The 24676-nt window shown below is 38.8% G+C and overlaps 1 protein-coding gene and 1 pseudogene across 2 annotated transcripts; one reads left to right on the forward strand and one right to left on the reverse strand.

Annotated features, from left to right (window-relative positions):
- Window positions 1–4438: 4438 nt before the first annotated feature.
- LOC120861403 lies at window positions 4439–5453 on the reverse strand (annotated as a pseudogene).
- A 3431-nt stretch (window positions 5454–8884) lies between these two features.
- AMTN (amelotin) lies at window positions 8885–24009 on the forward strand. Of its 2 annotated transcripts, XM_040237015.1 has the most exons (9): window positions 8885–8939; window positions 9042–9109; window positions 12475–12561; window positions 13522–13587; window positions 14693–14782; window positions 18886–18921; window positions 20490–20516; window positions 22685–22949; window positions 23749–24009. In XM_040237015.1, exons 2-9 carry the CDS (start codon window positions 9056–9058, stop codon window positions 23757–23759), a joined length of 636 nt encoding a protein of 211 aa, XP_040092949.1. In that variant the 5' UTR covers window positions 8885–8939; window positions 9042–9055; the 3' UTR covers window positions 23760–24009. The 2 variants fall into 2 exon arrangements, with proteins under 2 accessions (XP_040092949.1, XP_040092950.1); XM_040237016.1 differs by lacking the exon at window positions 20490–20516.
- Window positions 24010–24676: the final 667 nt, after the last annotated feature.

Consider the following 24676-nt stretch of genomic DNA (forward strand, 5'->3'; position numbering starts at 1 on the left):
AGCAGACTATTAAATCATGGTCTTGTGATCCCTGAACTTCTTTCCAGGAGAGAGAAAAAGGTGATGGTTGTGGCATTTTACATTTACTTAGAGCATTGGTGATGGTTCGGGAGTTTCAGTTCTTAATTGGCCCGCCCTGTGTCATCAATTTTAAGTCAGTTTGGGGCCAGCTGGTTGAAGCCACAGGACATTATCTCAACAGTGTTGGGTCATAAATCAAGGCATTGGTTTAAGCTAACAGTCATGGAAGAGATTATGTTGGGCTTGCTTTTCCCTTGTTTTGCATTCTCTCACTTTCCCAGGTAGTAACTTCGAATCTGCTCTTTGGAACTCAGGGAAGGTCTAGATTAAAGCCTTTTTTCTATAAACAAGAAATGGGAGACACAGAAAGGCTTCTGACCCTGGGGGAACTCCACAGGGCCCAGTTCAGTTTTAAAAGGATTATGTTATATATTCTTCAGCCTAAAAGCTCAGTCTCTTTCCCTCCTCCCTCAGCTCTTAGTAAATGAACTTACCTAACATTTAACAATTCCCTCAATGTATTGCCACCACATCTACAAATCTGCCTGCAATTGTTTCCATCTTACTTGTCTTTACTCCTGTTACAGTGCCTCAGCCAAAGATCAAACCCTCTATTTGTGCTCTAGATACAAAACACCCTGCCTTCCCAGCACCTTTATTCCTTTATTTCTTCACCAAGGCACAGCTAAAGTCTTCAAAAGGCCAAGTTGTCTACTGATATCCTATCATCCTGTGTTCACATCTTTACCTTTCACTCACCTCTCAGTGTCCTCTGATTCAGCTTTCATCCCAGGATCCCAGTTCCTCAGTTCACCAATGACTTCGTTGCTGTTGTTCAGTAGCTCAGTCGTGTCCGACTCTCTGTGAACCCCTGGGCTGTAGCCCACCAGGCTCCTCTGTTCATGGGATTTCCCAGGCAAGAATACTGGAGTGGGTTGCCACTGGCTCCTCTAGGGGGTCTTCCGCACCCAGGGACTGAACCCACATCTCCTGCACTGGCAGGTGGATTCTTTACCACTGAGCCACCTGCCACTGGACTTATTTTGGTAGCTATTACACTTGATCTCTTATCAACTCCCCACCTTTGTCATTCTTCAAAAATTCTCTTACTTTGCCCTGTCTAAAACTGTCCCCTCCAAGTTTTACTCCTGTGGTGCTGCTCCTTTGCAATCTCTTGTACAGACTTCTCCACCTCCATCCAAACTTCAAGATGTTGGCCTTGGGCATGACTGTATATTTGGTGTTGTCTATTCATATTTTACATCAGAGATAACAAATTGGCAACCTTCCAGCTCATCACCACTGTATGAAAAATAGTAATATCCAACAGCTATGTGTTTGAATAATTAGTTATAAGACCAGAACTCAGCTGGGTTTAGGGTATGGGGAAGAGGATACAATGTGAAACTAGACACTAAAGTGAGGCCCAAGACAAGAAATTCCTCCCCACCCCACATCAAAAGTCTCTCCTAATAGTTAACATAAATTACCGAGACTAATTGATAACAATTGTCCAACAATAGACACTTAAGGATATCCTTGACATCTGGTGATTTTAAAATATGATCAGGAGGTTGTCTGGAGTATTTAGCCTGGGGTCTACAATCGAGAAAATCATACAGCTTAACTGTACAGCCAAATAAAAGCTATATTAGAACGCCCAGTAAAATGAGTATCAAATAAAGACACTACCACCAATTTACTCGCTTATTTTTCTTCTAAGAGACAGTGTTAGTTTTTTTGTTTACCTCTCTGATGTGAAGAGCTGACTCATTTGAAAAGACCCTGATGCTGGGAAAGATTGAGGGCAGGAGGAGAAGGGGACAACAGAGGATGAGATGGTTGGATGGCATCACCGACTCAATGGACATGAGTTTGGATAAACTCCTTGAGTTGGTGATGGACAGGGAGGCCTGGCGTGCTGCAGTTCATGGGGTCGCAAAGAGTCGGACATGACTGAGCGACTGAACTGAACAGAACTGATCAATCTCATAAGTCAGCAAAGGAAAAGTAAAACCAAGAAAAGAGCACAGTCTGATTCACCTGCTTTCAGGCCAGCTTCATCTCAGTAAAACTCTGATCAAATTCAACTTGTTCTAAAACCAGCTGATGAGTTAAAAAAAAAAAAAAAAAAGTACCAATCTAAACTCATCCAGAAATAACTGGTCAGCCAAGAGTTGGCTCTAAACAAATTCACTGGAGACCAGCTAATCAACAAAGTTTACCATTCACAAACTCATCCCCAAATGTTTATTCAAGTTTATATGAAATCAACTTATCAGGAAAGAGCTTCCTCATCCAAAGCTCATCAAAAGGCAACTGTTTAGCCAGGACCTGGTTCTACACAAATTCACCCAAGACAAGCTGATCTGCAGAGAATTCTTTTGTCCAAAGAAGCTGTTCAGCAAGGAGCTACCCCAAACAGACTCACCCAAAACAAATCAATACTCATCCAAAACAGCTGCCTCTAAACAAACTCTCCAAAAACTTTAAAAAACATCAAAAAAGTGTTTCCCTTTCCACAGCTGGTTGGAAAACAGTGATCAGCTAAGACCTGTATGTACAAAAAACACTATTCAAGAATAACTAATAAGCAAAGAACCAACCCATCTAAAATGCAGCCCAAAATGGCTGTTTAATTAGGTGTTGTCTTACCATACAGTCATCCAAGAGTGGTTTGTTAGGCAAAGAACTGTCCTGACCAAAGCACTTCCTAAAAAAGCTATTCAGTCAGGCACTTGCTCTCCCAAAATTCATATAAAACTCTATAGTCAGTCAAACCCTGACCTATCAAAGTATTTTCTAAAATCTGGTATTCATGAAAGACTTTAAAATATCATGTAAGAATCGAATTGCCAGTCTATGTCCGATGCGGGATATGGCACGCTTGGGGCTGGTACGCGGGGATGACCCAGGGAGAAGTTGTGGGGAGGGGGGTGGGAGGGGGGTTCAGGTTTGGGAGCGCACGTACACCCGTGGTGGATTCATGTCAATGTATGGCAAAACCAATACAGAATTGTAAAGTAAAATAAAAAATAAATAAATTAAAAAAATAAAAAATAAAAAAAAATAAAACCTTAACCTTGCTGAAAAACCACCTCAAAACTGATTATACCAAAAAAAAAAAAAAAAGCTGATCACACCAAATTTTATCCAAGTCCACAAATCAGCAAAAGACCTGGACAAACTCAATCTCATCAAAATGAAATATCTCCTCACCTACTCCTCTATCAAAACCCACATCCAGATCTAACATTTTCATTTTCAAGCTCTCACCCTCAAACACAAACCTGTACTACCCACAGAAAATTAGGATATATGCTCAAAAACCTTCTGTAGAGCCACTTTTCTATGGAGTGCTTTGATGAATGAATGCCAGAAGGACAGCCAGTGAATTAAGTGTGTCTAAAATTCTACTTCCCAGGTAGCACTAGTGGTAAAGAACATCTCCTGCCATTGCGGGAGATGCAAGAGAAGTGAGTTTGATCCCTGGGTTGGGAAGATCCCCTGGAGTAAGAACAGGCAACCCACTCCAGTATTCTTGCCTGGAAAATTCCATGGGCAGAGGAGCCTGGTGGGCTACAACCCATGAGTGAGCGACTAAACACAAAAAAATTCTATTATGGAAAAAAAAAACTATATAGGTTTATTACTAATCTCGTGAAGTTTTTTCAGATTGGGTATTGGGAACATACGTCCAGAATTCTTGGCAGAGTGGTTTGGCCATTGGTCACAGGTGATAAAGTTGGCAAGAAAATCTTAACTTCTTTTTGGAAGTAAACTAGTTATCCACTTTGAACAGACATAATCTAAGGCATCTCTTTTTCTCTTAATTTCTGCCCTGTTGTTCTGCCAAAAATAATCGAAATTCTACCATGATAGAGTGGATGCTTCCCAGGTGGCTCAGTAGTGAAGAACCACCCCCTGCAACCCTGATCAGTATAGGAGATTCCTGGATCAGAAAGATCCCCTGGAGAAGGAAATGGCAGCCCACTCCAGTTTTCTTGCCTAGGAAACCCCATGGACAGATGGGAGCTGGGTGGGCTACAGTCCATGGGGTTTACAAAGAGTCGGACACAACTGAGCGACTGAACACAACAAAAGGGTGGTTGCGCACAGTGGGGCTCTCAGGAGATCCATGAAACCCCTGAGTTGGTGGATACACATTGTGTTCATGGGCATATGTGCATTTTTCCTAAGGAGACAGTGTCCATAAATCAAAAAAACTAAAGCCAATAAGAAATACTTAGAAATGTCTAGACCTACAGGGCTAGGTGTTGCCTGTAGTTCACAAAATACTGTAATGAATCCTGATAGCTTAAATCATTTAAGAAAAATAAATGACCTCTCTGTTTTTGCTGATGTCTCTCAGTTTTCAAAAGATTTAGGAATTTTCCCCTTTTATATTACCTATTTCTTGACTCCCATCTCCATAATTATATTATTGCAAGTTATCAGCTTTCTTTTTTTTTTTAATTTTTAAGATCAATTTATTAAGTTCAATGATGAAAGCCATCAGAAGAATATTCTCCTGAAAATTATTTTTTTCTTAGAAAAGGGAAAGGAAAATCAACACCCTCTCAGGATAGCCACAGATGCTGTGGCAGTCAAGCCTCTCTGCAGACAGGAATGGTCCATCAGTTGGTCAAGTCCCTCTCCCGGTCAGCAGGATTGTAGTCTGGATCATCGTTATCGTCCTCCAGCTCCAAGTCATCCATTTCCTGAAACAAAGACTCATCCTCCACGTTGTTTCCAGCATCTTCCAAGAACTGGATATCAGATGTGTCGAGATTATGATCGGTTTCAAATAGTTGTCTCCCACTTAATTTATTTTTTCCTGCTTGCTCTTCTTCCTTCATCCATTTCTTTTTAACTTCCAAGAGTTCTGCATCAAACTTGGCCTTCCAATTTAAGAAATTCTCAATTGTAACAGGAGTACCATGGAATAATTGCTTTTCAGCTTCTTCTGCTTCTTTTCCTTTTTGTTTCTTTTCTTCTTCTCTTCTGGTTTTATTAGAGCTACTATTTCATTTAATTTTTCCTGCACAGCTGTCACTAAGGTGAAGATCATCACCATACCAAGGTTTTCTTCTGCCTGTAACGCTAATAATTTGAAAATGTCTGCTACATTATCTTCTAGATTTAACTTGGTGAATATTTCATAAAGGGGAGCTTCATCTGGGTATTTTTCACTGTATGTAAACTTGAGGGTTGTCTGGACAGTTTCATCATTTTCTCCAGCCTCAGATGTCACAGTAATGGTGAAGTTGGGTGGATTTTCTGATAATACTGTGAAGGAGTCAGGGTAGATGGACTCCAGAGCCTCCAGCTCGTTGCGCTGCTCCTCGCCGTAATCTGTCATCACGGCCCTCGCTGCAGCCCATGGATCGCCCAGGTACCCAGGCGGGGTGGTGCAGCCTGGACCGCGGCCGCACCGGGGGAGCAGGCAGCGGCCGGGCGAGCGCAGGCGCAGAGGTCCCAGGCAGAGCGGCCTGGGGCCCACAGCCAGGCGAGCGTGCTGATCAAAAGCCCCGCGCCGGCCTCCGCCTCTGCAAGTTATCAGCTTTCCAAGTTAAAATTCCTTGTCTAAGGAAACACTTTGCTTTCTTTATTTCTCACGTTTATTTTGGTCAAAACCTATGGACTGTTCAGTTTACCTCTGTTTTTGCTGATGTCTCTCAGTTTTCAAAAGATTTAGTAATTTTCCCCTTTTATATTACATATTTCTTGACTCCCACCTCCATAATTATATTATTGCAAGTTATCAGCTTTCAAAGTTAAAATTCCTTGTCTAAGAAAGTACTCCATTTTCTTTATTTCCCACATTTATTTTGGCCAAAACCTATGTACTGCTCAGTTTCCAAGCTAGGGCATGTCCCATTATAGCTTGGGGTTGGAGACGTCTACATCAGGCATTTGATGCACTGTCAGTTCCCTGAATCACCTGATGTCCAGACAGTCACACAGTGATTCAACTGAATCAGCTAACCACTGGCACCAAACTCCAGGCTGGCAACAGAACCCAAGTCTCCTCACCTAATCCCAGGAACAACAGTGGCATAAAATTCAACTCTACTTCTTCCAAAAAGAAAAAAAATTAAGGAAGCCCCTCCCCCTACATATTCATTGAAAATACTGCTCAGGAAAGAGTGGATTCCACAGTGTCACAGCCTCCCTCCCACTCAGTGAGGCTCAAATATTTAATGTCCCCCCACCTGGAAAATCCCATGGACGGAGGAGCCTGGTAGGCTGCAGTCCATGGGGTCGCTAAGAGTCGGACAAGACTGAGCGACTTCACTTTCACTTTTCACTTTCATGCATTGGAGAAGGAAATGGCAACCCACTCCAGTGTTCTTGCCTGGAGAATCCCAGGGACGGGGGAGCCTGGTGGGCTGCCTTCTCTGGGGTTGCACAGAGTCGGACACGACTGAAGCGACTTAGCAGCAGCAGCAGCAACAAAAGGTAAGCTCCTTAAGGCAGGGATTTTTACCACTGTTTTATTCCCAGAAACTGAAACAATTTGAGCAGAACATAGAGTGAATATATGCTAGTTGACGAGTTAGAAGAACAAACTGACAGAATAAAAGAATGAATGAATGTGCCTATGAAAGCCTGTGGGAACACACAGTTGCTACCCTTGTACATCCTTCAGCCCTTACGTGTCATTGCCCCTCTTAAGATCACCCCATTTACCATGCTCTTCACTGTCCCATCAATCATATCTATCCTTCAAATCCACTTAAAGCCCCATCTCTTCTCTGAACTCCACCTCACTCCAGTGCCCTACAGTATATACCTCTGCAATTTATCTATCAACATGCAGTGACCCATACGGTGCTCTGCAAAGACATTAACATAGAAGACACTGAAGAATCACAAGACGTGGCTCAGGAACTTTCCATCTAGCTCAAGAGAAACATACAATCAGGAAATAATGAAGGAGCTCTGTCTGATTGAGATGAAGGTGATAGTGTCAATGGAGAGCCAGAAGAAGTAATATTAAGAGAAACAGACAAACAAAAATACTACAGGTGATTAAAATTAGGTATCTCTCCAACCCTGTCTTTCACCACTGCCCTCACCTCATTTTGTTCCTGTGATAAGGAGCAATAATATCTCGCCTCCATCTATAAAAACTTGTTCTGCCTGGATGCTCTCCTTGCATTCATAATGAATGAATCCTTTTTATTCTTCAAAACCAGCTCAGAGGTCACCTCCTCTAATAAGCCCTCTCTGCCCTCCTGGCCCCAACAAAACTAACCAAGCTCCCCTCCGTACCTGTGAATACTCCTAGGATTACACTTACTGCTTCTCTGGTGGTGCAGTGGTAAAGAATCCATCTGCCAATGCCCAGAGACCCAAGAAATGCAAGTTTGGTCCCTGGGTTGGGAAGATCCCTTGGAGTAAGAAATGACAACCCATTCTAGTATTCATATTTGAAAAATTCCATGGACAGAGAAACCTGGCAGGCTACAGTCCATGGGGTCACAAAGAGTCTCAGACACAAGTGAGCACACACACATACATAATTACACTTACCAAGGGTATACTGGTTAACCTTTGTGTGTCCCCTATTCTTACCTGACTGTTATGAAAGTTGACTGAGCAATGGATAGTTATAGAAAAGCTTTGGGGAACAACTCATTGTCTCAGACATTCTATAGTTTGTGAGCATGTGTGCTAAGTCGCTTCAGTCATATCCAACTCTGCAACCCGATGGTCTGAGGCCTGCCAGGCTCCTCTGTCCATGGGATTCTGCAGGCAAGAATATTGGAATCGGTTGCCATACCCTCCTCCAAGGGATCTTCCCAACCCAGGGATCAAACCCACATCTTATGTCTCCTGCATTGGCAAGCACTTTACCAATGTGCTTTACCACTTTACCACTAGTGCCACCTGGGAAGCCCATTCTATACCCTAAAACTAGCCAACTCTAAGATGGCCTTCCAAGTGAAATCCTAGCATGACACAGATTTACCTTTAATTTGGACTGAGAATTTGCGTACCTCCCTCCTTATACATAAGGCTAAAGAAAACTCCCAGTAAAGCCCAGGGCCCTGAAAGCCTATGGTGAGTACTTCATTGTTCTGTTTGTGAAAGAAACCTCAGTGGACCCCTGCATTTTGCTTACATTACTGTAGCTTTTCCTCCATTTAAAATAAAGTGCACCATTCAACACTTCTGGAGGCAATCTGGCCATTTCCGCCATTATTGAAATTTTAAACATACATATCCTTTAGTACAGTACTTTTAAGAAAAATATTTACAAAAATACTCCCACTTGTGTGAAAAAAATGTGTAAGGATGTTCACTGTGCCACTTTTATAATCACAAACTAAAATGAAAATGGATTAACTAACTGTCCACCAAAAGGAAATGGAATATAATGCAGCCGTTAAATAAATGAAATAAATCTATACCTACTGACAAATAGGTTGCTGATTATTTATAAAGTAAAGCAAAGTAAATTGCAGAGAAATATATATAATAGTTCTCATTTTTTAACATAGGCAGCTATATTTTGATGTTTGATTTATGTGCACATGTACGCATGATAAAACAGGTACTCTGGGAAGTCATTTGGGAAGGAGATGGAGGTGAAGAAAGATTGTAACTTTTTATTGTCTACACTTTTAATTATACAAGGCATGTCTTCCTGAAATACCCTCTATTCAAATGGTAGACATTGGGTAATATGATGTCTGCAGCTAATAACGCAGCTAATGAAGTGTTGGGAAATGAAAGAAACCAAATGACTTCACAGACAGCTAAGTCCTGATTGGCTCCTCTGTTGCCAGCCTCCTGGAGTCAAATTTAAATTCCTTCTACACACTCATAGCTCACCTAAGGGTAAAACTTTTCAGCATACAGACTAGAGAAATCACCTCACCTGTACATTTTGCCTAGTGAAGAGAAAGGTAACAGAACCGATCACGTTTCAAAGAGACCACTCATTCTTTTCACGTACCACTTTGTCTCAAAAAATATAGTGAAAGAATAACATTGCTTTGTTGTTCCAGGTAGCAATTTGAACATGAAGGCTGCGATTCTACTGTTTTGTCTTCTAGGATCAACTCTGTCATTACCGGTAAGTATAGCATGTTTATTTTATGTAACCCAGCCTTAACTGCATCTCTAATGGTAGACCTCTCTCTCCCTCTCTGCCAAAACTTCTCTGTTTGTGACCCATCCCCTTAGTTTCCTGTTTTTATTTCCCAAGGTGAAAGATGATAAGTTAATGAAGTATTAGTGTATATTCCAACGTACTTACATTGTATCCACTTCATCATGGTAGAATTTTGATTATTTTTGACAGAGCAATAGGGCAGAAATTAAGAGAAAAAGTGATGCTGTGTATTATGTCTGCTCAAAGTGGATAATTATTTTACTTCCAAAAAGAAGTTAAGATTTTCTTGCCAACTAATTATTTTTTCATTATTAAAGATGTAAACTACATTTTCTGAGTTTTCTAATTGGAAACACAAAACATCTAAATTATAAAAACTCTAAAAAGTCTGCCAAATTGTGCAATAACAAGAGGATATTAGAAGGCAGATAATATTTTTTACTTAGAACATTTCATCACAAAATAAGTTCACATGTAACAGGTTTAACAAAAAAAGAACCTAGTATTCAAACATGTATTCCAACTATCCTCCAATCTTTTATAGACATAATTTGAGTGGTTTGTATCTCTAAGTAAATTTCCCTTTGTTTGAGATGCTTCAGTGTGGACAATGAGAGAAAAAATAAAGATATTTACTATGAATTAGCAGAACAAAAATAACATTCTCAATTAGGCTTTAAGCTCACTTAACACTTGCTTACTCATCCATACAATCAACAAATATCTATTGAAAACTCTCTATATACCAAATAATATGCTAGTTGTTAAAGATAGAATGGTGAGAGAAAAAAAAACACATAATCCTTCATATCCTTCATGGTGTTTATGAAGACTATTTTTAATGATAAATTATAAATTGTAACCATGATTAGTTCTATGAAGGAGATGAACAGGGTGATCTTCGTGGAGGGGATGAAACAAACCTGAAAAACCAACCTCCTTCTTATTTCATTCCAAATACACATTTGTCATTCTTTAAAGAAGTCTCCTGTAAAAATTTAATCTTTAAACAAGGTAAATTCGGAAGTTTATTTTTTAATGTGGATTTTTGCACTTCATTGAATAAATTTGCCAAAAGGTTGTTCTAAGTTGGATATCTCTTGTGAATTTAAATTACCATATAGTTTGTGAAAACTCAAGACAAAACTTTTTAGAAGCATAGCTATCATTCAAGGTGGACCAAGGAGTAGTGTACAGATTCATGCAGACTGGGCGAGCAGCAAGAATCAGTGGTGTAGGAAGTGTGAGAAGTAACATTAAAATGTCTATTAGGTATCATAGTAGGATTTATCAAATAAAAACTCGGGACACATGGGCAAGGTTTTTTTTTTAATTACTTGTGAATGATTCGTTGAATTATCATAAAGGTATATGAAATGAATAGATTTGCAAATGTGAACACTTAATGTAGCCTAGCAATTGTTTCAGTAGATCAAAAGTTTGGGAATATGGGTGTACATTGGAGCTGGGGCACTTGGATGTTTGGGAGAGTGGTCAAGGTAAGCCTCAAAAAGAAGGTGAACTCAAGCAGATGCGGGAGTAAGCCAACCTCTGGGAAAAGAGCATTCCAGGCAGAGGGAACAGGTGGCAGTGAGGTTCTGAAGTAAGAATGGGCCTCGGGTGTCCCAGAAACAGCAAGGAGCCTAAATAGCAGTAATGGAGTGAATGAGAGGAAATGAGGTAGAGTGGGAGTTCAGAGAGGTGCTGGGGGGCCAGGGTTTGAGGACATTTTGGGCCATTGTAGTGTCCCTGACCTTTACTCTGAGTGAAAACAGAGATTAAGGCAGGGGTTGAACAAAGACATCAACAGACCAGACTGCAGTTTTCAAAGGATCCCTCTGAATACCATGCAAACAATGAATCACAGGAGATGAAAACACCTTTGCAGAATTTGTACTTACATAATCTTAAGGCTTAAAGGAACCCCTAAGGGCAGATAGTGCCAATTTTCTCTCTTATGACTGAGGGAAAAGACCAAAGTGAAGTCAAGAGGCATTGTCAGCTCCAGGATATATCCAAGTGACCCAAGAGTCAGTGCAGTGCTGGGGGAGCCACAGGACACTATCCTTGGGGACACAGCCAGGAGCAAAGGCCAACTAGAGTCAGCCTGGACAGGAAGCTTCCACCTGAATGCAGCTGGAAGGCTAAGAGAAGCAAATAGAAGGACTCATTTCTTCAAGGACTAAAAGTCCTTGCAGGAATTCCTAGTACAGGCTCTACAACTCATAAAATCACCGTGGGCAGGCCATAGTGCTTCTCAGTTTCATCGATAAACTAGAATAATACAACTAGTTCATATGGACTCAAAAAGACTTTTACCCCTAAAATTCAGTTTTTCCTAATACACTAAGAAAATACTCTGACCAAGCAAGGGACTGAATTTTTATTACAGGAGTGACTTGTCAAGCTCAAGGCTGACAGCTTCATGAAAATGCAGTAGAAATCATGGCAATTTATCTTCAAACATTAGGAAAAAGCAAACGTGTACAGAGCTGAGGTGTGGACTATATATTTTATATGCCAGAGGAGGAAAAGAAATGACTACCACCAGAAAACCACGTGCCCTACTCACCCCCTGTCCCTCCCACAGCACCTTTCCTGGTCTGGTACTTTCCCTTTCTACAGTTGCATCTCCTATCATGCACAAAATATTCCAAGGAGTTAAAACCTCCAAAACACACAGGGGCTAAAGGCAGACATTTTTGCATTTTGGCTAAACTTATCACCTCCTGGAAATAAATGGATACAAGACCTCCAACCATTTTTAAGTTTGAAATTATACCTCTACAATATTCATTAAATTGTTTTTTTCCTTGCTCTTACCCCTAGGTGGGGGCGAAATATTCTATAAGAGGTTTAAATTTAGTTTTCCTTTAAGATTCAACCTTGGCATGACTTTCAGTCAGGAATGGGTAAAGCTGGAAGTTGTATTGTTTCTGTCTTAAAACAGGTCATCCAGGAGAAGAGAATTTTTAAAGTCTCCTTGTTCACTCTCTTTTTAAACCTTAGTCTTCTTTCCGTTTTTACAGAGCACCTGACCAAGTTTCTTTACTCTGAGGTCTGGTGTCTCAAGCCTGAGCTGGAGGAATGCTCCCTACTGGATAACTTCATCCTGCCAAATAGCTTAATAATTCTTTGTCTTGTTCCCAGTCAATGTGGGGGAGGGAGAGCTGGTCGTGACAGGTCCAGTGTGTGTATGTAAGGTCTCTTCACTTGTTATTCTGCTAGCTTTCTTTAAGTTCAGACTCAAGGCCAACTCAAAAAGGCTTGTGAACACACATAAGAAATGGTAGATGCTGCTTTTCTTCAAATATTTATTATCACAGATGCAGCTCAACCCTGCTTTGGTGCTTCCTCCTACTAAGCTTGTTCCAGATCAGGCAACAGTGCTAAATCCACAGCAGCCAAGTCAGGTAAGAATCCTACAATGCTGAAAATCTGGAGACCAGCAAAGCAAACATGCTAAAGCTGGTGGGTTTAAAGTCAAGATTCACCCAAAGTTTCATGACTGAGCAAGAGAGAGAAAAGCCTTATTTGGGGTTTTTTTAAATTCATATTTCTTATTTCATTCTTATTATTTCAACACACATTCATTCCTGTTCCTTTTGTCTGAGTAATAATTTGGTTCGGCAACCAAATCTAGTCAACTCTGAAAAGCAATAGTTACACCTATTGAAAAAGCTTGGTCATCTATGCTTTTGAAAAACTGTGACTTAAGCAAATACAGTAATTGCCAGAACCTACAGGGATTAAGAGGTAATCCATAAAAAGAGTTGCAGATTTCCTAGTGATTTTAACTTTTATTGTTGATGAACTGATGTGTTACTGTAAAATCTGTCATTGAAGCATATTTAAATACTTTTGAAAACTGAATGGTCTCCTAGCTACTCTCCCCCTTCTTCCCATCCTCCCTCTGTTCAAAAAGACCTCTCCTTACCTACATCTAGACTTTGTGAAAATGGTACAGTAATAAAGTTGGTACCAGAATAAAGTTTTCATTTTGATCTATGGACATTACATAATACTCAAGACACTAGCCAACCTTCTGCCTTAAGGAACTTGAAGCTTAGAGGACTTTCCTTAAAAAAGAATACAAAATTAGATATGCAAAATTTTACTAAAGTGAAAAATTCACAGTGAGATAAGAAATGAGTAAATTACGCACTTTTAAGCTGATAAATACCTTAAACTTGACACATTGCTTGGGTACCTCCAAGGGCCATGGAAGGGGCAATGCTAGTGAGAGGCCCTGAAGCTTTAGCTTCATAGTAAATCCACCTGTGATAGAAGTATATGTTACTTGAGGATATAAACCACTGAATTGTAAAACCAGACAACTTTTTGTCTCACTTATTAATTTCAATGCCCTGCAGGTCTTCTCTTCTTTAAGTCTAATTCCTTTGACACATATGCTCACACTGGGGTCAGACTTGCAACTGGTAAGTACCTTTTATATCATTTTAATGTTCATTGTTAAATAAAAATAACACTTCATGTTGAGTGTATATATGGGGTGGGTATCCACAGATGTACACATACACACATTTCACTATAGGTAAACGGAAAGAGAGGTGACAGAGAAAAGTCAAAGAGAGCTGAATACTAGTCAACACATTAAAATTTTTCTTATCTTTAAGATTATCTCTAAAGGAATTAATCTAATTCTCAAGTCTTTACTTCTTTAGTTCTCACCTCCTCTCTGAGCTCCCCTTCTCATTCCTCCCACATACCTTCCTCCCGGGGCTTTCCTGGTGGCTCAGACAGAATCTGCCTGCAATGCAGGAGACCTGGGTTTGATTCCTGAGGAAGATCCTCAGGAGAAGGGAATGGCTACCCACTGCAGTATTCTTGTGTGGAGAATCCCATGGACAGAGGAGCCTGGCAGGCCACAGTCCATGGGATCGCAAAGAGTCAGACACAACTGAGCGACTAACACTTTCACTTTTTCACATCTTCCTCACAGCCTATACGACATACAAACACTATGACTGCTATTATCACCCCAACAACAAGAGCAAATGAGAAGGGATAGGGAAATCTACGTTCTTCTCATAGAATGTCTGTATAGTTTAATCTGTCTGGGGGATAAAATAATTAATAAATTTCTTCCCTGCTTAAAGTGGGTTTTTTCCCCAGTGGTCAGATTTAAATGTAGCAAGCTACTTTATCTGGACCCTCACAATTTTCATGAGGATACCTATGAAGGAACTCATTTTCTCCATAAGAAAGCTATCAGGAAAATTCCTGGAACCATTGCTGTCATAGCCAAAAGGGGAAGGCAAGTATGAGATCATCTAAGTAATCCTCAGGAGAATGGGTTAAATGCCAAAGGAAAACTGAGTGTGAGAAAAGTTAGTCCTGGACTTCATGGTTGTACTAGCGGACTAAACCGTTCTCTGAACTTCATTTGTATACCTAATTCCAAATGCAATGTCATCTACTATAGATTTGCAAAGCAAATCCTCCCTTTTACATCTAGTAAATACAGTTTCATATCCTGGATGTTCAAATTGAAACAACACAATCTTCCTCATTGCCCTACAGCTAAATCCTGCTGCAGGGATGCCGTCTGGTACACAGACCCTCCCACTGGCCCTGGGGGGACTGAAGGTACAGCAGCAGCTGCAACCACAAGTAAGTTCAAAGCCCTACTCAGTTTAACACTGGCGTTTTCCCTCAGGTGAAAGCCTAAAGGAGAGGAAAGAATATTTTCAAGGTTCTTGAAAGTTTTACCCAGACACTTTGCAGAGGGATGTCCTATTAAACTTATGACCATCTTTGGCAATTTGGTTCTTGCTGAAACTCCATGAAAACACACCCAAAACTGAACATGCTGCCCCATTGCCTCTCAAGAGTACACTTGTAACAGGTAACAGGAAACGTGAAGAGCTAGAGAAGATTGAGAAGTAAAGAATAAAGCTGGGAATTGAGAGGCATCAGGATTCTTCTCCAGCTTGCTCTGTTTCTATGAAAGACTTTCTGAGTGACCTGAATCATTCCAAAGAAAAGATAAGGGATGGACAAAGCTTATTTCCAGCAAATCTAATGTCCTTTTTGTGCCCTTTTTCCATGCTTCCTTTCAAGTTCCCGAGAATCCTCTAGTTCCTTTTCTCCTCCCATAATTATTTGCTTTTAGGAAAAAAAAAAAACCAAAACTTTCTCATACAAAGATATAATGACATACTTAGGACACCACCTCTTTTTAGAAATGCTTGCATTTTAACTGCAAAGCCCAAAATTTTCTTCTTGGAATTTCTCTAAATTGTTAAATGACTCTGGAGAAAAATACAGGAATACTTTATGACTAACTGGTTATTGTTAACTTATTCTCCCTAATACATAACCTCAGTCCCTATCATTCCCACATAGTCTGATTTTTTGTAGAAGCTTTCTTGATTATTACATATATGCTATGTGTTAATTATAGAGATTTTACAAAAAAGATAGTTCAGTTCAGTTCAGTCTCTCAGTCACGTCTGACCGTTTGTGACCCCATGAATCGCAGCACGCCAGGCCTCCCTGTCCATCACCATCTCCTGGAGTTCACCCAAACTCATGTCCATCGAGTCGGTGATGCCATCCAGCCATCTCATCCTCTGCCGTCCCCTTCTCCTCCTGCCCCCAATCCCTCCCAGCATCAGGGTCTTTTCCAATGAGTCAACTCTTCACGTGAGGTGGCCAAAGTATTGGAGTTTCAGCTTTAGCATCAGTCCTTCCAAAGAACACCCAGGGCTGATCTCTCTAAAGGAGAGATCTCCTTGCAGTCCAAGGGACTCTCAAGAGCAAAGGAAAAACTAAAATTCACTCATAAGCCTATCAGTCAGAATTAAACACTATCAGCATTCTAGAGCATGACCTTTCAGTCTTTTTTCTATGCATATAAGTATGGTTTTTAAAGAAAATATGTTCTTACTATATCTAATGTTCTATAATCTAACTTTTTCACATAACACATTTTGAAAATAGTTTCCTATATTTTGAATATTAACTTATAATATTGTGAATAGCATAATATTGTTTTCAATGATTGCTTAGTATTCCACCATATTGCAAAAGTTTGTGTTTTTTCCAAAATTTTTACTTCCATAAATAATACCACAGTGAACGACTGAAGTGACTTGGCAGCAATAGCAGCAGCAGCAGAACATCCTTTAACTAAGACTTTGACCATATTGGTGATTATTTCCTTAAGACCCAGAATAGAATTTGTGAGTCCAAAGACATTAAAAAATGTAAGACTTTTAATACACGTTCCCAAAAAATGAAGCATAACTACATCCTATCTTCCTACCACTATGGACACCTAACTTATAGTAGCAAACTTGCATTAATTAGTAATTACAATCAAAGCTGAGTTTAATTGACAAAATTATTTTAAGCTGCTCAATTTAAATTCTACATCGTATTCAACCAATACTTTTCCCTGTACCTTCTTTTGTCCAAGATAACAACACAAAAGACTATACTGCTTCATTTACTCATATTTGTAAAATTCTGTAATGTAACTAACTTTTACATTTCTTTTTTAATACTGATGTATATATTTGTAGATCAGTCAGTACTTATTTTTTATAGATATATTAGAGCCTTCACTCCAAGTATTTTCTGTTATTTCTATCTTAATAATAAGGGTGATCCTCTGAAAAAGACTAGGGAGAGTTGTTTACTGCGCAACCTTGGTAGAGTCCACCTGCCAACTGCCCCCAGGTTCAGTTTCAATTGCTGCCCTGTTCTAACCTCAAAGTCAGACTTAGTACATCTTCATATTCCCCAAAGAGTAGATCCACTGGAGTCCAAGGCAGTAGTGGGCACTGTAGATGGCATTAAAGATTCGGTAGAGACGTTTGACATGCGTGGCCCCATCGACCAATAATATAAATCAATCCTCATTCTCTGGGGCTTCTTCAATGTCTCTAGGCTATGCCACCACCAAGGGTCTTCATACATGCCTTCTCCTGTGCAGGCGCAGTTGCTCTGACCTTGTCTCTCCCTTCACAGAGTACCTTATATCCCCTGCCGGAAACCCGGGCACATGTCCACAGTTCTCATTAGCGAAGCAAGTCCAGTGCGGCCAAGAATGAACTCTAGAACCACACAACTTCTAGCCAAATCCTGGCTCTCCACTTACTACCTATGTGGTTAAGTTACTTAACCCTCTGTGACTCACTTTCTTCATCATTTAAAATAGGAATTAATTAGAACCTTATCACTAGAGCTGTTAGAAGGATTAAGGGAGTAAATCTACATAAAACACTTAGAACAGTACCTATCACATGGTAATCATTCAATACATTTAGCTATTATTTCAAACAAATTCTCTATGAAAAACTAACAACTTCTCTCCTTACTGTTACATCGGTATTACATTGGTTAATTATCTTTCATTATAGTTTTTACTTAGACATCTGTGGTTTCCTCTTTGTATCTTTTTGTTCTTTCTAATTTGCCTTTAAAGAAGAACTTTCCATTTTGTTTTCTCAAACCTTTGTCCCTTTCGTTTGATCCATTTCTTCATTGCCACCCTGAAGACTATTTGCTTTATGATCAGTAGCCAAGGATCTGACTGAGAGTAAGGCTTTTTCCTAAATGTGTGTATTTTTAATCTTTGGGCATTATGGGTATTACTGTACAAATTTCTTGAGAAATAATAAAGGTCTTTTTATAAGACTTTCAAATCTTTTAGGTTGGGTTGTATTAAAAGTCCCATTTTGATAACTTTTATGACACTGGATTTCTATAGAAATAAAAATAAACCTTAAAACCCTAATTCTTTCTAACAAATCCTAAAGTTAGTTCTTAGAGTCCTAGAGCACACCAACACCTCACCCAGATCTTTCCAACTACAAATTCAATCCATTCACATAGTCATCAGTGAGCAGTAGAGTGTTTCTCACTTAGCGCTAAGAACTCTGTTAGGACCAGGGATGTTGAACAATATCATCCATAATTTCCTACTGGTGCCTCTTTTAATAGCAAAATATCCAGGCAACCATTGTGAGACTAACTATATATGCTTCAAGAAATCTTGATTATTTTAAAATATCCACTACATGGTTTCATGTATCTTCTGAGATGCCATGGAAAAGAAACGTGCATTTTATCATCATGATTATTTGGAATAATTTTAAGTTTGCAGATACCGTCCATTCTAAAGGAGTTCAGTCCTGGGTGTTCTTTGGAAAGAATGATGCTAAAGCTGAAACTCCAATACTTTGGCCACCTCATGCGAAGAGTTGACTCATTGGAAAAGACTCTGATGCTGGGAGGGGTTGGGGGCAGGAGGAGAAGGGGACGGCAGAGGATGAGATGGCTGGATGGCATCACCGACTCGATGGACATGAGTTTGGGTGAACTCCAGGAGATGGTGATGACAGGGAGGCCTGGCGTGCTGTGATTCATGGGGTCGCAAAGAGTCGGACACGACTGAGCGACTGAACTGAACTTATCTGAACTGAGAACAAAATTATTTTCATCAAATTTACTAACTTATGCCTTTTAAATGTACTGCCTTAAGCTGGTTTCTAAATCTCTCTGGGCCTAATCTTCTTTTCACAAACTGAATCAGTTCCAGTTGCCATCCTTCTCATGAGTCAATATCTATGATTTTAGATGATATGTTAAATGGAATATCTATTTAATAAATATTGTGTACTTATTTTGAAAGTCTCAATATTTACATCATTTGCCAGAATTTAACTTTTAGTATATTTTTACTAAATTTTTCACTCTTTTTTCAGATGTTACCAGTTATTGTAGCACACTTTGGAGCCCAGGTAAGATTATTTTACAATATGATTTTATTTTAGATCATCTTAGTGTGAAATATTTAATTCTGTATCAATTCACCAGATAGTTGCCAATCTTCCTATTTACTTTCCACTGTATGAACACTACAAATAGGATAATAACAAGAACATTTACTGGGCACTTACTATGTGCCAGGCACTGTCCTAAACACTTTTTATTTATTATGTACTATTTCATCTAAGCTTCAAATAATCTTCTATAGTCAATGTTTTTATTTCCAATTTGAAGATGAGTAACTAGTGACACTTACAGTTAGTTGTTCAGTTATATCACACAGTAAACGTCACAGATGAAGCAATCAGTCAATCCTTTAAATCACACTGTCAAGCAAAAAAATGAATGAATTAATTAATTAGCTGATCTAAAAATTGATGATGTGGGGGATTTTTTTAATATCAAATGTATTTATTAACTATATGTCTTTTCCCTAAAAATGATAAACTTTCCTCTCTATTTTTCCTTTATGAAAGGTAATTCTTGAGATCACTCATACAATTACCAAAAGCCAAGATCAAATATGAGCATCATATGGCAGGTTTTACTTCTTCCTTTTTTTAATTGGAGGATAATTGCTTTACAATGCTATGTTGGTTTCTGCTGTACAACAGCATGAATCAGCTATAAGTTTACATACGTCCCCTCCCTCTTGAGTTTTTACTTCTAAAAGCAGAATCAAATATAAAATTCACACTAACTCTTAATTCCACATCAAGAAACACATTCTAAGGAACAGCAAAGGTTTACTTACAAATATATTCATCAAAATATTTTTATAGTAAAGACAAATATTGTGTGTGCGGTCCGTCTCTCAGTCGCTTCCAACTCTTCGCAACCCCATGGATTGTAGCCCGCCAGGCTTCTCTATCCATGGAATTTTCCAGGCAAGAATACTGGAGTGGGTTGCCATTTCTTACTCCAGGTGATCTTCCTGACCCAGGGAAAGAACCCACGTCTCTAGGGTCTCCTGCTTTGGCAGGCAGACTTTTTACCATTGCACATTTGGGAAGCCCCCAGAGAAGTATATTAGGTGCAATTATTATGTAAACTATACAGCATAAAAGCAAATACTTGTGACCATTCAAAAGTACATTTATTAAAATTTGTTGGCAACATGGTTAAAGAATTGCTGTGTAGTATTAAAAGAAAAGGTAAGACACAAATTGTGTAAATGATGTGACTTCTAGTATGTAAAAAAGAGATGTTTGAAAAACATCTGGAAGAAAATACATCAACTCTGCATGATGGGATTATATTTTTTTTTCTTTATGGCTGTCTGCATTTTATTACCTAATAATAGAAAATAGGTAATTTTTGAAAAACATGAAACTTCCCATCACTCAGATAAAAAATGTTAGCAGTCCAATACCATGTGCTGACTTGAGTTTTGTAATAAAAGTCTCAAAGCCAGTTTAAATTATTGCTGAAAATTAAAATATATATATCTCTTTAAAACCATTTTAAGTTATGATATATATATATTGCCTCAAATATATTAAAATCTGTCTAATAATATGTGTTATTATTTTCCTTTTAGGGTACTATCCTAAGCTCAGAGGAACTGGTAAACAAAAAAATTAATTCCTAGTATTTCAAGTTCTTTTCACTGCTCCCACAATGCTGTTTTCTGTCCTCATATAACTTTTGACCTCAGCCCCTAAACCTGGTACATGCTATCATACACTGAACACTTTTGTAGGTCTTCTCATTAGGTTATCTTTTCTCCAGCTAGGGATTGTATCATCCTTGTCCAGCTACTTCTCCACTGATTTGACTTAGCTTTTGTTTTCCACATATTGATGTCAGATTCAGGTCTATCCAGAAAGACATTGCATATTTTTAAATTTTATTTAAAGATGATTAAAATCTATTGCTATAAGTGATTGAAATACATGTAGATTTAGAATCATATACATATTGATCTTTATCTCAGGAAAGATTATTTTTTTACTTAAATGGTTAATGCTTGTAGAAAAATATATTTTTATTCTAGCATCTTATGATGATAAATGAAATCTGCTCTAGACATATGAATAACTAAAGGGCTGAACCCCAAAACTCATAGTACTATGCCTAGGCACTTCTACGCATTTCTCGAGAGTCATTTTCAGAGGAAAATAATTTGAATTAATGGTATCTAAACTTGACACTAAAGTAAAGAGTTGAGGAAATATCTGGGAAGATAGTTTTTAAATTTTTATATTATAAGGAAGGTAGAGATTTGCTTAATTTTTCATAAATAAAATCAAATAATGGGGCTGTTTTGCCAACACTGATACATGAACACCCATTTCTACCAGTTATGGACCTGATCCTATAAAACAAGCACCTCGGTGGATTTTTCTTTTTACATATATTGACTTTAATACTCACTGGATTAGAAATTAGAGATTTTTAACACAATTTAACAGAAAAAGACACAGAGGCTAGAAAAAAGCAACATAGGTGCCAAGGTCAATAAAACAGTACATCTAGATTAAAAACCATTTTTCTATCCACTATTCCAATGGTTTTCAAGTTGTTTTAGTGAATGCACAGTAACAATTATATTTTTCATGTTGCTAAAATATATATTTTATGAAACAATATTTACCCTTATTATAGAGAGTACACTGGTAATTTATAGACTATTATTTTTGCCTTGTTTTTTAATGATGCACCATCTTCTTTATTTCAAATGCATGGATGTCACAACCCCCAGTTTGAAAACTTCTGTACTCTACTCCTGTCTCTCATCCAGCATAAGCCTAATTCTGGTTTCAGTACCTCATAAATCTAAGACAGTGTTTTCCAAATGTCAGTCCCGGATCATCAAACCACGACAATTTGGAGTGCTGGTTAAAAATGCATATTTCTGCCTTCCAGGTGGTATTTATGTATACTAACAATTGAGAACCATGCTCAAAGAAACAGACCTGTATCTTAATTATCAGTTTTCAACCCTTTTTATTCTATGCAAATGCTATCAGAACTGGGAGGTCCCAGAGAACTGGTTTCTGCCTGAACTCTCTCTAAAACCAGCTGATTTCCAGGTATTTTGTCTTAGGAAGAATTTTTCATGGTAATTTTTTCCCAGGGGAAAAACAACAAACCTAAGTACCAACAACATTCAGTACCAGTGTGCAAATCACTGACAGTCCAATAGAAAGGAGATCCATTGAGTAACCTCAAAGAATATACCAGTGGCTGAGTTGCCAAAAGAAATGTTCTTGACTGAATATTCCAATGCCCTTGAAAAATATATATCAAAAGAAAGCATAAAAGTCATGAGATAAGAATCGATTAATCTACTTGACTTCATTTTTGCATTAATTTTTAATCTCTTACTTTTTTAAAACTCTGAGCAAAGGAGAGACTGTGGTTTAGGTCAATAACAGAAATCTAGCCTGCTGCAATTGTATGGAGTTTCTCTCTTAGTTCTACTTCCAGATACAACTGATATGAACAAGTGATGTGTTGTTCCTTTCCCTGTGACTGACTTGATTCTTGCTTTCCCTTTCTGAGAAAAATGGAGCACAGCAAGGATCCTTAGTAATGAAACCAGCATCAGGCTTGGCTCAGGCTAGGGGGCCATTTTCTCTAAGGAATGCCCTTTACTGTTTTTGCTGACTCTACCCTCTTCATCTGCGAATCCTACTCAAACTTGCTGCTCTCAAAGAAGAAAAGGCTAGTTGACCAGCCTTAAAATGTGTTCTTTTGACTTTTTTTTTCTATTTCCTTCTCTCATTCCAGCAAGGGACCTCTCAAATCTTAACAGGTCTTATCTTCCATCCCTTATTCCCCGGAGCCATCCTGCCCACCATTCAGGCTAATCCAGATGCCCAGAATGGAATCCTTCCTGCAGGACAAGCAGGGGCAAATCCTGCCACCCAGGGAACCCCAGAGGACCCCTTCTCAACCCCTAGTGGCACAGATGATGACTTTGCAGCAACCACACCTGCTGGCATCCAGAGGGGCAGGCAAACCACGGAGGAAACCCCCACAGGGTCACCCAAAGGTAGGTTCTCCAAGCCAGGAAGACACCCCAGGGCCATGAGAGTCATCTGTGGAGTGAGAGAGAAGGGTTCTTTGTCTTGCCTTGACAAATACAGATCCTAATAATATCAGAGAGCCCCTTTATTCACTCGCATTTGATTCCAGCAATAAGGGATTATTTTTCCAGGATTACTATCCCTACTGGGGCTTCCCTGATAGCTCAGTTGATAAAGAATCCACCTGCAATGCAAGAGACCCTGGTTCGATTCCTGGGTTGGGAAGATACACTGGAGAATGGATAGACTACCCACTCCATTATTCTTGGGCTTCCTATTGAATCTACCCCAAAAGAAAACATTTAATTGCTGACATAATATACTTTCCATGTCAGGTCAGGGCTGAAAATATTTGAAACCAGATGGTGTGCTCCCTTTCCCATCCCCCATATACCCCCTCAAACACACACAGGACACAGTTAATCAATCAAGATACTCTTTCCCACACACTCATCACGGATGAGACTCAGGACCTTCCTAACGTAAGGTGGCAAGCTGCTCTTAGCACAATAGATGAACTCATGTGCCATTCCCTTCAGATGAAACTTAAGAAACGTTGCAAGAAATAAGCTCTCCTAGCATTAACAAACAGATAATCATTTAATCTGTGAGGATGTCCAGACCCAAATGTTCCAAATATCCAAAGAGAAAAAAAGAATGATTTGTTACTGATACTCTCACCCCAAGAAATTTTCATCTCAAGTAAAAATATTTAAGTGTAACATGCTTATACCTACATTTAAAAAGAGGTTTTTTTTCTTCCAGGAATTCAGTAAGCTGTCTCAATTTTTTTTCAACTGAACCACCTCAAATGTGGTGACACATGAGAATCTTTTCCATTGGTCATATTATTGAATAGATTAAGACATACTGGACAGTATCAGAAGAAATTAATTCTTAGCTTATTTAAAAATTTTTCTTGAAATTCCAGAAAATATATACTTCCTGGAGAATACTGACTTCTGAAAAAAAATAGTAATGAAATGCATAAATTTGTCTTTCAAATATAATATTATGCCACCTTGGACCCAGAAGATATGTATATTAAAAATATACTTTTAAACTGACTCTTTGTCTTCTTTGTGGGAGTGAAAGAAAGTCAGACTACTTCAGAAACTGCATTACCTCAGGACACTTAGATGATATTCTTGGTATAGACTGTCCTTGGAAGCAGGAAACGCAGCAGTCATGGGAGTGGACACCAAGCCATGTAAGGACAAGTTCTAATCTTCTTAAAATCACCTTATGACCCACTCTTTCCCATAGGAGCCACAGATTTGATTTTCAATAAGCAAATTCATTGCAAAGCAAAGCAAACTACATGTGCATCTAAAATATGCAGTGGAAGCCAAGAATTGTAAGTCATATTGTCAGTCTTCAAGTTGCTTATAATACAGAGCTAGTGATTATGGCATTTAATGTTTAATTTGTTATGTCTGATATTGAGGAATGACACTGATAACATATCTGCTAAAGAGCTGGAGGAATCATGCTTCCTGGCTTGAGATGATACTACAAAGCTACAGTAATAAAAACAGTATGATAGTGGCACAAAAACAGACACATAGATCAATAGAATGGCTAGAAAGGCCAGAAATAACCCATACACTTATGGCCAATTAATCTAAAACAAAGGAGGCAGGAATATACAATGAAGAAACATCTCTTCAACAAGCGGTACTGGAAAAACTGG

This window comes from Oryx dammah, unplaced genomic scaffold (genome assembly GCF_014754425.2).
Source record: "Oryx dammah isolate SB20612 unplaced genomic scaffold, SCBI_Odam_1.1 HiC_scaffold_3, whole genome shotgun sequence".
Classification (NCBI taxonomy): domain Eukaryota; kingdom Metazoa; phylum Chordata; class Mammalia; order Artiodactyla; family Bovidae; genus Oryx; species Oryx dammah.